This window comes from Notolepis coatsorum, assembly GCF_963971535.1.
Source record: "Notolepis coatsorum genome assembly, chromosome: 6".
Lineage (NCBI taxonomy): Eukaryota > Metazoa > Chordata > Actinopteri > Aulopiformes > Paralepididae > Notolepis > Notolepis coatsorum.
In genome coordinates this window covers 134,317,648-134,332,552 of record NC_140170.1, presented here as the reverse complement: position 1 = coordinate 134,332,552, position 14,905 = coordinate 134,317,648, and the positions used below count along the sequence as shown (strand labels likewise).

Here is a 14,905-nt window from a genome sequence, read left to right as displayed (position 1 = left end):
GGAAGAAGTTCCCAGGAGTCCCGGCCGACCACCATTCACCACGTGTGCCCACGCGGGACGAGGCAGTGTGCCGGACCGACACAAGATGGCGAGCCAACCCACTGAACCTCAGATCTAGATCAAGGCTATACCGGCCTGATCTGATTACCCCTGTTGCCTCAACAACTGTTGCCTGGTAGGATTGTGAAATTGCCTTCCTCATTCCCAGTGAGGAGGTGGATCAGGAATTAACGAACTAATTGAACTTGAGTCACAAGAACTTCCAAGGACCATCATATCCTTTTCTATGACACGAACTGATTGAACGAGAACACAAGGACTTCCAAGGGCTTTGACCCTGTTCACCTTTTGTATTTTGATGCACCCAGTAAGATACTTGAACCACTGATATTTCTCCTATAAGAAGGGAGAGTTAAAGGGTAAATGCACCCAGTAAGATACCTGAACTACTGATGTTCTCCTGTAAAGAGGACGAGTTAAAGGGTCAATGTACCCAGTAAGATACTTGAATCTCACTGATAACATATTGATTATAGTTGAATCACTGCTGGTTCTCCTGTAAAGAAAGATGGTTTAAAGAGTCATTCCACCTGATAAGGTATTTGCATTCCTATAACCTTGAATATTTCTATTGGTACTTTGTTCGTATTACACATGCAAAGGAAGAGTTTAAAGGGTCATTTCACCTAATAAGGTACTTGCATTCCCTGCACACTTAAAGGTTTAAATTAATATGTTTAAACACTTACCTATTGAAATGATAAACTGATATAGAGTTTACTGAACGATAAACTATGAGAGAGTTTACTGATCTGCAATTGCAGAAGAAAGATAATGAGTTACTCACGAAAAAGGGATGTCCAACTTTAAACCTAGCTTTTAGCTAGTGACAACCTCAGAGACGTCTGAACCAAACCTAATGTGTTGATCCAATCAACCTAGGACTTGATATCGAATTAACCTTCCTGAAAGAGGGAGTGGTTAAGAAAATAACCAAAAAGGGATACTTCACTTTACGTTGTATGTATTGTAATTGTCTAGCTAGCGCTGTTGTGAATAAACTACCGGTCACTGTTATAACCTTGTTTTTGGTCTACTACTCCTTTAACTGTGTATATTACTCCTCTCCTCATTCGAACCTAGAACTGGTCCGTGGCGAACAGCTGTTACTGTTAGTGACACAAGTGCTACACGCACTCTACCCCCTACGTCGGTCTGGGAGGGCGGAGACTATCACATGCTTCCTCCGACACATGTGTAGCCAGCCCACCGCTTCTTTTCACCTGGCAGCGCGGACTCTCACTGGGGGAGTGTAACGTGTGGAAGGATCACATACCTCCTCCAGATCCTTCCCTCGCTGTGCAGGCGCCCCGACCGAACTGTAGGAGTCGCCCCGACCAGGACCCACCCCACCGGCTTTCCTACCTGTGACACTGCCAATTGTGTCAGTATGGACGGCCGACCAAGCCGGAGGTACCGCAGCTAGATTCGATCCCACTGTCTCTGCGGTGGTAGACAGACACTTAGTCCGCTGCGCTACCCGGCCGCCCTGACAGTTTTTTATTTGATGAATGTGGGCACTGATATGCGAAAAGGAACTGAATCGGTTTTATATCTATATAAGAAAATATATTTTAAAAAGCATACACCAGTGGGGGCGATGAGCAAGTAACACAAACAGTGGTAACACATACCATGCAAGAACATTGTGTGCCATAGTTACAATGTAATGTTTACTAGTGATTGGTAGGTTATGCCTCTGTATCTGTATGTATGAGTGGTTTAATCTGACACTGACTATGTTTACATGCAGATAATTCCGTTCTTAACCTGGCTACTCAGTGGGGACTGTATTATATTAAATAATGTGAACAGGGAACACCACTCAAAAGACGAGTGAAGTGAGAGACAGCCTTGGGATTTTTTGGGGGGAGCTGCTCCATTGACAATTTACATTACATTATATAGAGGTAAGACTGCTGATTTTTTACAAGTTACAAGTTCTACTAAAGTAAAATAATCCTTTACAGGTCAACACCACTGAAAGTAATAATTCTTATGGTATTTCCATACCCTAATATTATTAATCAATATTATTGGGGTACATGAGCTACAATCTTCCAAAGCTATTGCTGCTCTATTGACAATATATATTATGTACATTATGGTTATGAATAACACTTGGTGCCAATGTGCCATCATTAGTGCTTGTGGGGAAGAAAATGCATATGGCGACAAAGTCTGATATAGCGAACAAGTTACAGACTTTAAGACCCAGCGGAAAATGGCATTTTCCAGTTGGACTTTGCTTTTTGAGTGACAGTATTATTTAGACAGACTTGGTGACTGGTCAAAGTTATCAAGTGAGCCTTATAGTACTCATTCGGATTACATGTTCATATATTCTCTTTTTTTTGGGAGATAGTTAAATGTCTTGGGTTTGGAGTGATATATTCTCTCACCCGTTATGGGCAGTTTCCACAGTATTACTGGGATGCGTCGTGCGCGTCCTGCGGAGAGGACCGTGGATCCCGCGCGCCTGCACCGTGCAGCTGAGGGGGAAGACGGCAATAGTGACAGGGGCTAATACTGGTCGGTATGCATTATGTGCCCCATGTTTCATTATTAACCTCTGCTACCTTTATGTACTGTAGTGTAGACGTAGTAAAATCAAGTGATCCATTGCTAATTACATTGTACAGTAGCTGCACTGCAGGCGGCGGCATAGGAACGTCTGTGCTTTGTTTTTATATGGTAGCTGTTGTGGAACGTTTGTTTTACCATGTCTGGTGAGTTTAGACTAGAGAGTTAAGAGAAATTGAGGTCAAGGGATAGACAATAAAATGGTTTATTCTGTACACAGAAGTCTCAGTTCAATACAGAGCGTACAAGACAATCTGAGAAGTGAGCCCCGACTCCCCGAGTAACGGGTAACCCTGAGCTATAGGCCTACAGACAGAGTAAGAAAAGCAAGGTTTACATACAGGAAAAGTGTATGTCTCATACTGACGTTTGCATCCACTGTGGCTATAATAGGAGTGGTTTAAGACTAAACATGTTATCATGTCGGAGCGTTCCATAGTAAGCTGATTTCTCGTAAATGGAGTAAAGGTTAACAACGCATTAAGATGGTGAATATATGAATATGAATATTGAATGTGCAATATCAAAAGTAAAAGTATATGTGTCATCGTAAAATGTTTGTGTATCCAGTGCTTGGGAGCGTTCGAACCTCGCACAAGGTAGTATGTGATCCAGTTATGATGTTGCTATTGATTAAGTCCTTTTGGGTTCAGAATGATATGTAGTGAAGTTAAAAAGTACAGTATTTCCTTGTGGAGTAAAAGTACAAAGTTCCCAAAAATACTTACGTGAAGTACCTCGAAATTGTACTTACGCTTGAGTAAAATACTTAAGTTACTTTCTACACAGCTTTAATTAATCAGAGGCCTTGCCAATAATTTTTGGCCTTGCATGGGATGTTTATTGGTCTCTATTGGCTGTGGTTTTTGGAGCCCATGTACTCATGTACTGCCTAATGTACAGCCCGTTTGTAATGTTTTTATACTCTTGGGTGCTGGCTACACCCACCAAAAATGAAGGTTATCCTATAACCCTAGTTATGTGAATACTGGCTGAGCGCTTCCGCTCTAGCCCTATTGAGATATTCGTCTTTTGTGCGCCTATTGTGCACGCATTGAAAAAACGTCCATGCGCCTGCATTCGTCTATGGTCACGCCTACCCTGTGTTTCCTTTAAAACACAGGATGTGGCCACTTCCATGCCCTTCAGAGTCTGAATTTCACACGTGAAAAAACAGCCAAGGGTCCTCAGGGTGTGAAGAGCGGAAGCGCTCAGCCAGTATTCACATAGGGTTATAGGATAACCTTCGTTAAGTTTCATCTGACTGAGCGCTTCCGCTCCAGCCCTATTGGGAACGCGCAGCCACTGACAAATGCACCCCCTGAGGGCCCGTACGCCCATCGAAAAGGGGAGGGGGGGAGTCTCATCCCCCCGCTCGTCCTAACGAGGAGCGGGGGATAGCAAACTCCGACCAATATGCGTAATAGGGAACAGTCACCCTAGGACGCACAATGTGAGTGGGGCCGCGTGTGAAACACACCCTGCGGTCCACACCCACACACTCCTGCTAGCCCACCCGGTGGCAGGGTGCAGGAGAACCAAATTGACAGGCGTTGCTTGGACAGCACCTCACCCGTGTTGGGGCCACCGTAACAGACAAGTAGTTGACTGGTAGCCCTGAGGTCCTGTGTGCGTCTAAGGTACACCGCTAGCACATGGACAGGACACAACAGGTGAAGGCTCCTCTCCAACTCACCTGCGTGAGGGGGAGGGTGAAACGCCTGTAGCACAATATCCCTGGAGCGATAAGAACTCTGGATATTCTTTGGCACAAAGGCTGGATTGGGCCTCAGAGTCACGCTGCTATTACCCTGTATGACAGACACTCGGGCCGAACCGAAAGAGCACATAGCTCACCCACACGTTTAGCGGAGGTGATGGCCAGAAGGAACGCCGTCTTGAAAGACAGCCGATCCAACGGCGCCTGCTCAAGAGGTTCAAACGGGGCCCCCGACAGCCCCACCAGGACCAGTTGGAGGTCCCAGCTTGGGGACAGAGCATGTTCAACAGGCTTGAGGCGGCGTGCGCTAGGGGTGGGATACGTATCGATACGTAGTAGTATCGCGATACTTTGTGTGGTGATACTGTATCGATACAGGGACGCCAAGTATCGATATTTAATTTTTTTTGTATTTCTTTTTGTATAAGGAAGTTGCATTGTTCATTTCAATACCTGTAATAGAACAGTAGTCCACACACATGCACACATCTGCATTCAGTTAAGTTGGAATATGACTGTAATACAAACTGTTCAGTTTGTCAGGTACATGCAACACAGATTACAGTGTTTACATCTGTCTGCTTGAGAAAATACCATGTTCTGCAATAAAAATAATTGAAGTGAGATGAACAGACTGAACTTTATTTTATTATATAAAACATGTTGACAAAGTTTTACTTTGCAGTTGAAAAAAGGTAATAAATCGCAATATATCACAATATTAATATTGCAAAACGTCTCACGAGAGGGTGGCTGAATAACGTTCTGCCCTCAAAGCCCACATGACAAGAAGATATAGCCGCAGCACATACTTTCACTGTCGAGGCCGAAAGCCTATCCACCATAGACTCGAGGAAGGACAGAACCGAGTTCAGGGGACATGATACCGGGTCCAGACCCTCAGCCTCACACCACTCTCGAAACATACGCCACTTTCCTGCGTAAACCGCGGTAGTGGACGGAGCGCATGCGTTCTGGATGGTGTTAATCACATTAGTGTTAAGACGCATCCCCTTCAAATTAAACCTCTCAGCAGACAAGCCATTAGAGGCTGCCCCAGGACAGGCGGTAGAAACACGAGCCATGTGCCTGAGAGAGGGCCCGCGGCGACCATGGGACAGGCCATGGCGGGGCCACCAGGAGTTGAATTAGGGCCGGGAACCACAAGGCTGAGCCTCGGTCCGGCGCAACCAGGATCAAAGTTTTGCGCTCCTGATGTACCCGCTCCAACAGCTGGCCTATCAGATGTATGGGGGGGGAACGCATATAGAATCCCGGGTGGTCACGGGTACGTCGAGAAGGCATCCACTCCCAGAGGGGGGTTGTCCTTCCGACTGACCGAGAACTACAGGGGGCACTGGTAGGACTGACTGCTCGCAAATAGGTCCACCGTGGCCTCCCCGAATTGGTTCCAGATCAGTCTGACTAAGTCTGGATGTAGTCCCCACTCGTCTGGGTGGGGACCTCCCTGTGACATCAAATCTGCACCCACATTCTCCTTGCCGGGAATGTGGAGAGCCCTCAGACTGCACAGATTGCGAGACGCCCATAGCCAGAGTCTGACCGCCGCCTGGTGGAGATGGGGGGAGCGCACTCCTCCCTGTCTGTTGATATACGATGCTGACGCTGTGCTGTCTGTCCTGACCAGAACGTGCTCGCCCATCACATGAGGGCAGAGCCGTTTGAGGACTAGAAGCACTGCCTTCAATTCCAACACATTGATATGTAGGGTAGACAGAGCAGGCCAGCTGCCTCCTACCGCGTTGGTCCGACATGTCCCCCGCCCCCCATCCTGTGAGGGAGGCGTCGGAGAAGACCGTCACGTGCAACGTCTTGCTGCCCATGGGGACCCCGCCGGTGAGGGTCCCCGGCCTCCTCCAGTGGTTGAGGTCCCCTATCACTGAAGTGGGGACTCTTCCAGACGCTTCCGCTTGCCTCTCACAGGGTCTATTTTCATACGGAAAAACCACCCCTATATCCTCCTCATAAAGAGGAGACCAAGCGGGACCACGGAGTGGGCAGATGCCATCCTGCCGAGCAGGCACATCACGAACCACGCCGTAACCGTCCTGCCAGGATGGAACCCCCTGAGTGCACCGAGAATATCCTCTCGACGCCGCTCTGAGAGAGTTGCCCTCATAGACCTTGAGCTTAGAATCGAGCCTAAGCACTCCACCTGTTGGCTGGGAAGAGGAGTACTCTTCTCCCAGTTCACAGCAAAACCGAGGCTGGTGAGGTGTTCCACCACCTGCCTGGTGTGAGACCTGGTGACCTCCTCTGACCGGCTGAGGACCAGAATGTCGTCCAGGTAGAATAAAATGTGTATTCCCTGATGACGCAGGGGTCCCAGCTCGGTCTCCAAGCACTTGGTGACAGTGCGAGGGGCCAGAGAGTAGCCGAACGGCAGTCTCTTGTATTTGTACGCTATTCCCTGAAACAGGAAGCACAGGAATTTCCTGTGAGGAGGAAAAATCGGGTTGTGAAAATACACATCCTTCAGGTCTATGGAGGTGAACCAGTCTCCCACTCTGACAGCACATAACAGGTGTTTGACGGTCAACATTCTGAACCTTCTCACCGCAATCAAACGATTGAATGAGGACAGGTCCAGTATGGGTCTGATACCCCCCGTTTTCTTGGCCACCAGAAAATATCAGGAGTAAACCCCACTCATCGCGTCCTCCCGTGGGACCGCAACGATGGCCTGCTTCTTCAACAGAGATTGAATATCGTCGGCCAGGGCTGTCGCTGCCGTGGGCTTTGATAACAGTCTCTTTCAAACCCAAAAACGGAGGGTGGGGGTGTGCAAATTGCAACACGAGCCCCGATCTCAACATTCTCTCCATCCACACTGACATGTGGCACTTCTGTAGCCACACATGGTAAAAATCACAAAGCGGCCTCGCAGCCAACTGGCGCTGACCCGCTAATAATTATAGATAGGAAGCCCGGTCCCTCCCGCTGTGCATTGCAAACTCTGACTCTGCCAACGAGGGGTCTCGTGGGGTCGGGGTTTCGCCTGATTCTGCCAGCAAGGTATCTCGTGGGGTCGGGGTTTTGCACCCTGACTCTGCCAGCGAAGCTGGGGTCGGGGCAATTGCACCCATGGGGGTACCCCGAAAGGGGTGGTTTGAATCGGGGGGAACAGCAGTCATCACTCCTCCTGTGTCAGGGGTTTGTGGATGAGGCGGTTCCCCCGCTGAGCATTGTCCCGTTTTAGCCAAGCGATTAGCGCGCTGGGGATGGCCTGCTCTACGGCTGGACATGCATAACGCGTGGTCTTTACTCTGCCTTGAGTAAAAGTTCTTCACACACTGTAACCCTGTAGTGATATTACTATCACCTATAGCCGGAGGGTGGCGGAGGAGAAACACCACAAGGAGCTAGCTTCAGCTAACAGGAAAGGCTTTGGCTAACAGACCAGGCCGCAACAACCATCGAGCTGATGAAGAAGAGAGATCATTAGAATATTGAATTTAATAGGCTTTTCAAAGACTTTCAGAACTTGTTTCCATCTTGTACGAGTCTATGTTTATGGAATAAAAATCAACATCAAGGAAAGGTATCACGTTTCCAGTGTGTTAATTCTTCTGATTACGAATGCATTAACGGAGAGACAGAGTGTGCCAGCCAGTAAGATGAGTAAGAGATAACAAACACAACGCAGACTTCACGGAACCACAGAGAGATTACTGACTGATAACACGAGAATCCAACAATCATCATAAAACAATGAGCCATTTAGATAATCTTTTTAGCAATATGCTGTGGACATATTATTTCTCCTGTATACTCTTTCTGTATTAAATGTTAACCTTGTGAAATTGTGTACTGCTAAAATAATTTTCAACTGCATACAATGGAAGAAATACAAAGGTATGTTCTACGATTTCATATAAAATGATGACATGGACCATATATCAGCAGGCCTAAATATTTTCATATTTCTCATTCAGAAAATTGCACCTAGTGCATTAGGTTATACTACTACTACTACTATTACTACTACTATGATCAGCTTATAGAAGTAATTATTCTGTTGTCAATAGAAAAATAAAAATGCACTCCTCTCAATGTAGATATATTTGTCTCATCAACATGATTCAGTTGTGTCTTCACCAGGGTGTCATGATAATGATGACAAAGTTACACACTGCCAAGTTTATGGCCAGGCATAAGTAACTTGAACCACCTGTGGAAACAAGTAACTTGAACTTTCTGGCAGGTTTAGGCAATACCACATGTGGAACTGGAAAAAAAAGTTTGTTCAAAGGACTCACTCACTCACAAATATATACACAACACAAATATCTCTCACTCACTCTCATTCTCTCTCACACACACACACACACACACACACACACACACACACACACACACACACACACACACACACACACACACACATGCTCACACCAGGGGTGGACTTAGGATTGTAGGAGATCCGGGGCTTAGCCCAGATGGGCCCCTTTTTTTTTATAATCTTTTCTAATTTTTTTTAAATTTTTTTTAAAATTTTTTCTTTCTTTTTCTGACAGGCAAGGGGTGGTTTGGAGGGGGTCCGGCACGACCCACTCCACGACAGATTTTTTTTTAATTTAATGAACCTGTACGTCAGCGTTTCCGTTAGCCGGTAATTACCGGTATTTGACCGGCAAAATATGTTGAAGTCCGAATATTTAAATATCTCCGGTCTTAATGTCCGGTGAAAATAATTCCTCTAAGCACAATTTTATAATTTGAATTGTATTAAAATCGGCTAAAATTAAATAGCCTATGCGATGAACGAAACAATAATTCCATTTTCAGTTTAATTGTTGCTTCACTCTGATAGGATGGCGCCGCTCAGATGTGAAACTTATTTTTCTTTTTTTTGAGCCTGCGCGCTCTGGCCACCATAACGACAAACAGGTATACGAGGAAGAGAGAGAGATGGCGAAACAAGCTAAGCTTAGTAAATATTTCATGAAACCAAGCACAAGCAGGTCTAATAATGACAACGAAGATGAGTCTTCTGAACTTGAAGTCACAGAGACCGCTGACGCTCCGTGGTGGCTCCCGCGGAAAAGAAACAAAAATGTCGAGCGTACTTTTACTATTAATTTATTGATTGAACCACAAAGAGCATCCCCAGTCTGCTGCTACCGTTGCGAGCCTCGCCTGTTCCAATGGGGATCTATTAAAGTCGAACCAGCAACTAAAGTCGCTGTTCTCGCAGCCGTCGCAGGTACAAAACGGATAGGCACAAACAACGAGAGACGGGGTGAGTGAGTGTTGACATTTTTAATCATATGCAACTGTTGGTTGACTGCCGTGTCACATAGTAATGCATATTATTGATTATAACTAAATGTAGGCTATAACCTATAATGAAATTAACAAATGCGTTACACGCATGTGGCTCCACTGGCTCGTCCTCTCTGCATGTGGCAACGAGCTAGCAAACGAGGCAATGTGATGATCAACTACAGTTTGCTGTGTGTGAAGTTGAACATTATGATATGTGTGACGTGTCTGATACAACGAGGTGAAGCGATGTCTACTCGAGATTCATTTGGGGGTGCGTGTGACAGCTGCTGCAGCGGGAGCCTGCAGGGCGGGAGCTTGATGCTGGTAGCGTATCGCACTAACTTGAGAGGCGAGAGATAGTCATTTGATTCTGCAAATCAATTTCTCATTCTTCGCTTGATGTAATTAATACACATGTCCAATTATAACGGAATTCGTTAGCTCATAAAAATGTGATTATAATAGACTGCTGTTTAAAACTCTGACCGGAATATCTCGAATATGTCCGGTGATAGAAATCTTGCAGGACACCCAGACCGGCACGAATATGTTCTAACGGAAACGCTGCTGTACGTGCAATTTCCTGCAATATAGAGCCTTCAATCTTGACCAATAAAGCTGCTCTTTTCACTATAAAACTCAGTTAATAATAACGTAGTTATGGTTAGATTTATATATTGGGGGGGGATATATCATATTTTTCATATAATCAAAAAGTGGTGGAGCAAGATCATACCTTTGCTCCCCCAAGTTCAATAGTGGGAGAGCAGAGATGCTCCGAATGCTCTTATGGCCAGGCGTCTATGATTCACTGATACAAAGTCAAATAGTGCAGTGCAATAAAATAGTTAGTAAAATAGAATAAAATAATGCAATAGTGCATTGCAATAAAATAGTTATCATCGTATTTTTTCGGGAGGCCGGTAAGGAGTGCATTACAGTAGTCGAGTTGGCTTGAGATAAAGGCATGGATCTGGTTTTCAGCGTCCTTTTGATTTATAAATGGCCGTACTTTAGCTATGTTTCTAAGGTGGAAGAATTAAGTTTTTGTCAACTTGTTGATTGTGATTTAAAGCTTAGGTCTGAGTCTACCATAACACCAAGACTTAACTCACTCAAATACAGTTAGCAGCTGGATAGACCACAGATGGAAATTAGCTTCTGCTAAATCGGGTGCAAACATATTTTCATGTAACAATGATGAATTGTAAAAAAAAAAAAAAAAAAAAAAAATTTTTTAAATAGATTCGGGGCTTTTCAGAATACATCCGGGGCTTGAGCCCAGGTAGCCACCCCCTAGCTCCGCCCCTGGCTCACACGCTCACAGCTATAACCTGAAAAGTGCTGTTTCAACCCACAACTAAAACTGGCGCATACAACATTGTGCACAAGGCCAGTGAGACTCCTTCTCACCAAGCAAGCTTCCTTCCATGTCTTGGTTATCATGTGCGTATCCAGGCCATCTGTTTTCATTGAACTGGGCAGCTTGTTATCTTCCTCAGGGATCTTATGAGAACAGGTTACTGCTGTGATAACATCTTTTAACACACAATCACATGAAAAGCCTCAACACAGCACCTAACCACCTTCCTCCTCCCTCTTCAACTCTCCAATCCCTCCATCCTCACCAACTCCCCCCCCCCCCCCCCCCCCCAGGCATTGGCAAATTCATTGCCCTGGACTTTGCACGGCGCGGGGCCCGTGTTATCTTGGCCTGTCGGAGTGAGGCAAGGGGGACCGCAGCACTGGAGGAGATCCGAGAGCGGACAGGGAACTCGGATGTTCACCTGCGCCTGGTGGACACGTCCTCTCTGGACTCAGTCAGCACCTTCGCTGAGAAGATCCTAGCGGAGGAGAAGGAGTTGCACATCCTCGTCAACAACGCTGGGGCATCAGGTGAGAGACCACTGAGAAGACGGCACAAGTGGAAAGTAGGGCTAGACAGATATATTAGTGAGTAGGGATGCACCAATACTGGTATCAGATATCGGTGTCTGATACAGAGTTACACACTGCCAAGTGGCCAGGCATAAGTAAATTGAACCACCTGTGGAAACAAGTCATTTGAACCTTTTGCCAGGTTTAAGCAATGCCACAGGTCCAATGATTAATTTGCAGAATTCTTGACACTTTAACTCTCTAATGGGGAGAAATTTATTAAATCTACTCTGTACCGGCCAATACCCAAAGCCCAGGTATCGGTATCCATATTGGGACAGAAAAAGTCAGATTGGTGCCCTATTATCAGCCGATATAGGCCTTTTACTCACAAATCATCATCAACAAAACTGACACAGATAAAGCACTAATAGAATTCCTCACAACAATAGCTAAATAAATACATAACCCTGTGGCATGTTAAAATGGTTTTAAGTATAAGGCTATATTGTGTGAGACATAAATAATTGTATTTATTTGAGGTTAAAACCACAATGTTTTTGTTAATTATTCCTGTGCACTGTAGTGCTTTTGGTTTCTTGTTTGTTTTCAACTGCTAGGCAGTGGAGGTTATTTTGGGGTATTTCCCTCTGATATACTCCATATGGACTCCAGATTTTCTCAAACTTGTCCGAGGAGCCCAAACTGTGAGTCAAGTTTCTCAAGCTTAAAATGCTGCATCACATCTCTTAGCCACTGAGTCCAGCTTTGACTTTTTGTGGAATCGGAATCGTTCTAGTGCTTTAGCCCAACTGGAAAAGCCATCTCATACAAAAGCTTTCAAAGATTCTTGATCGTGTGTTGTGGATGGAAGCGAGGCACCCATGTTTTTAGCTGTAGTGCAAAATTCACAAAACACCTTGTTTTTTGTTGCTTCATAGGCTATCCACGGGAATTTTACTTTCCAGCTAGCTTGATAAATCCATCCCTTTCTTTGTCCATCTTCGCCGTTGCAGTTGTTGTTAACTTCGTTACTCTTGTTAGTTGACTGGGCAGCCCTGCTTGTGCCGCTGCCGCCGGTGCTGCTAGCTTCCCCTGCCTCCAAAACATAATTTTCGGTTAAATGTCCCGACGCAAGGCCCCGCGGCTGCTTCTGACACGGTCGGTCGCTGATTTTGGTGATGCATTTATCAAATTAACTTCTCAGCGAGGTATTGAACACTTGTTTTTTCTTTGCTTTTTTTCTTTGATCATTCCCTGAGTCAAATGTCCTCCATTTATCTTCTCTTGACATTGTGTTTCAAAATTCTAATTACCACTGTTGACAGAGTCACCTGGGGAGCAACAATAATAGGTTCATGACGACAAGGTCCTTCTTTAGCCTTTAATCGGCGTGGTTTATTTCACATAGCTTATGCACCATGAGACCTTCTCTCTGTGAGAGGCGACGGAAGAAGAGACAGAGGGGGAGGGAACAATCCCTTAAATACCCTCTTACCTGACGTCAGCTACAATAGCTACATCTCCTTGCGCCTATAGTGCCCTCTTGTGGAACAGTTAAGCAGTTACATGCAATCATATATAACACATAAACTCAACACTCCCACTTATGGATGTGTATACTGTACAACTTTTCCAAAAACAATTTTTTTTTTTTTAACAAATGTTTTTTTATTTATTTTTTTGACATGACATACAAACATTTACAGTAGAAATCCACTATAAATCACAGGGCTATTACTGACATAATACTAACAATAATGACAGCCTGGTTTTTAAAATTAAAATAGATGTAGATTAAAGATTAAAGATATACAAAGATTAATTACAATACAATACAACACATAAATGCTCTTGCTCGTTCTACCCCCCCCCCCCCCCCCCCCCCCCCCCCCCCACCGGACCCCCCTTGGATACATCCATTATTCCGTTTGACACCAAGGATTAAAAGTTCATATAATGCTTTATCCTCAACTTTCAAAGAAAATAATACAGTTCAGAACATCAAAAAGAATATGGCAGTCAATATTACATAACAGGCAATATTTTACACACCAAACATGACCTCTGCAAATCTTCTCAATTTCAGTTTGGAGACAGGCATGGTCATAGCATCTACAACCATGTCGTCTGTAGGACAGTAAACAAGTGTCAGCCTTTCTTCTCTGATGACAGATCTGATGAAGTGATATTTTATATCCACATGTTTACATCTCTGTCGGCACACAGGGTTTCTAGCGAGTGCAATGGTTCCGTGGTTGTCTTCATAAACAACAGTTTTCTTATATACATAGGTATCCATTCCTTCGAGCAGTTGTTCTAGATAAATACATTCATGTATTGTCATAGCTAGAGCCATGTATTCGGCTTCACAGGTTGATAGTGCCACTGTGGGCTGTTTCTTTGTTTTCCATGAAACCAGTGAGCTGTCTGTACCCAAACTCACACAATACCCTGTGGTACTTCTTCTGTCTGTGGCGTATGCCGCCCAATCTGCATCACTGTAGGCTTGAAGCCCTAAGCCCTCGCTGCTCTTTCTGAAACAAAGCTGTTTATCTGCTGTGCCTTTGAGATAGCGAAAAACATGTGTTGCTGTAATCCAGTGCTCCTCTGTGGGATCAGCAAAATGCTATGATAATTTACTCACTACAAAACATAGGTCAGGGCGAGTACATGTTGTCAAATAAATTAGGCTACCTACAGCTTCTCTGTACATTTTTACATCTGTCAATTTCTGAGCATACTCTTGGTAGTCTAGCTTTTGATCACATGGTGTTTCCCTGGTTCTATTCTTGCATGTCAAAACGTTTCAGGATCTTTTCCACATATCTCTTCTGGGATATTTTTACACAACTGGCAGACTGTTCGAAGTCCATGCCTAGAAAATGTTTTAACCTACCTAGGTCTTTCATTTTGAATCTGGTGGAGAGCATACTTTTCACCTGCTCTAGGTTTCTAGTGTTGTCCGCTGCGATGATTAAATCATCCACCCAAATCACAATTATCACTTTTCCTGACTCTTTTGACTCCTTTGAGTAAACACAGGGGTCTACTGGGCTCTGTGTGAAGTGATCTTCAATTAGACATGTATGAAGCATCTTGTTCCAATTTCGTCCAGACTGTGTCAGGCCGTAAATGGATTTTTTTAGCTTACACACTAGCTTCTCTCCTTTCTTCTCGTAACCTTCAGGTTGTTCCATATATATCTCCCTATCAATGGGTGCGTGCAGGTCTTCACATCCATCTGGTGTCAAATCAAACTATCCTCAGCTGCTTTCTGCATCACTACCCGTACACTGGTCAGATTGGCTGTGGGTGAGAATGTCTCACCGTAGTCTATACCTTCCCTTTGACTGTAACCTTTAGCTACAAACC

At 44.8% G+C, this 14,905-nt stretch overlaps 1 protein-coding gene across 1 annotated transcript in view; it reads left to right on the top strand.

The window, feature by feature from the left end:
• Positions 1-2,344: 2,344 nt before the first annotated feature.
• LOC311230440 (retinol dehydrogenase 12) overlaps positions 2,345-14,905 on the top strand; it is a 60,572-nt gene continuing 48,011 nt past the window's right edge. Inside the window, exons 1-2 of the mRNA XM_084316711.1 lie at positions 2,345-2,592; positions 11,309-11,548. Coding sequence (XP_084172837.1) covers positions 2,430-2,592; positions 11,309-11,548 — 403 coding nt within the window. The 5' untranslated portion in view covers positions 2,345-2,429. The remainder of the gene's footprint in view (positions 2,593-11,308; positions 11,549-14,905) is intronic.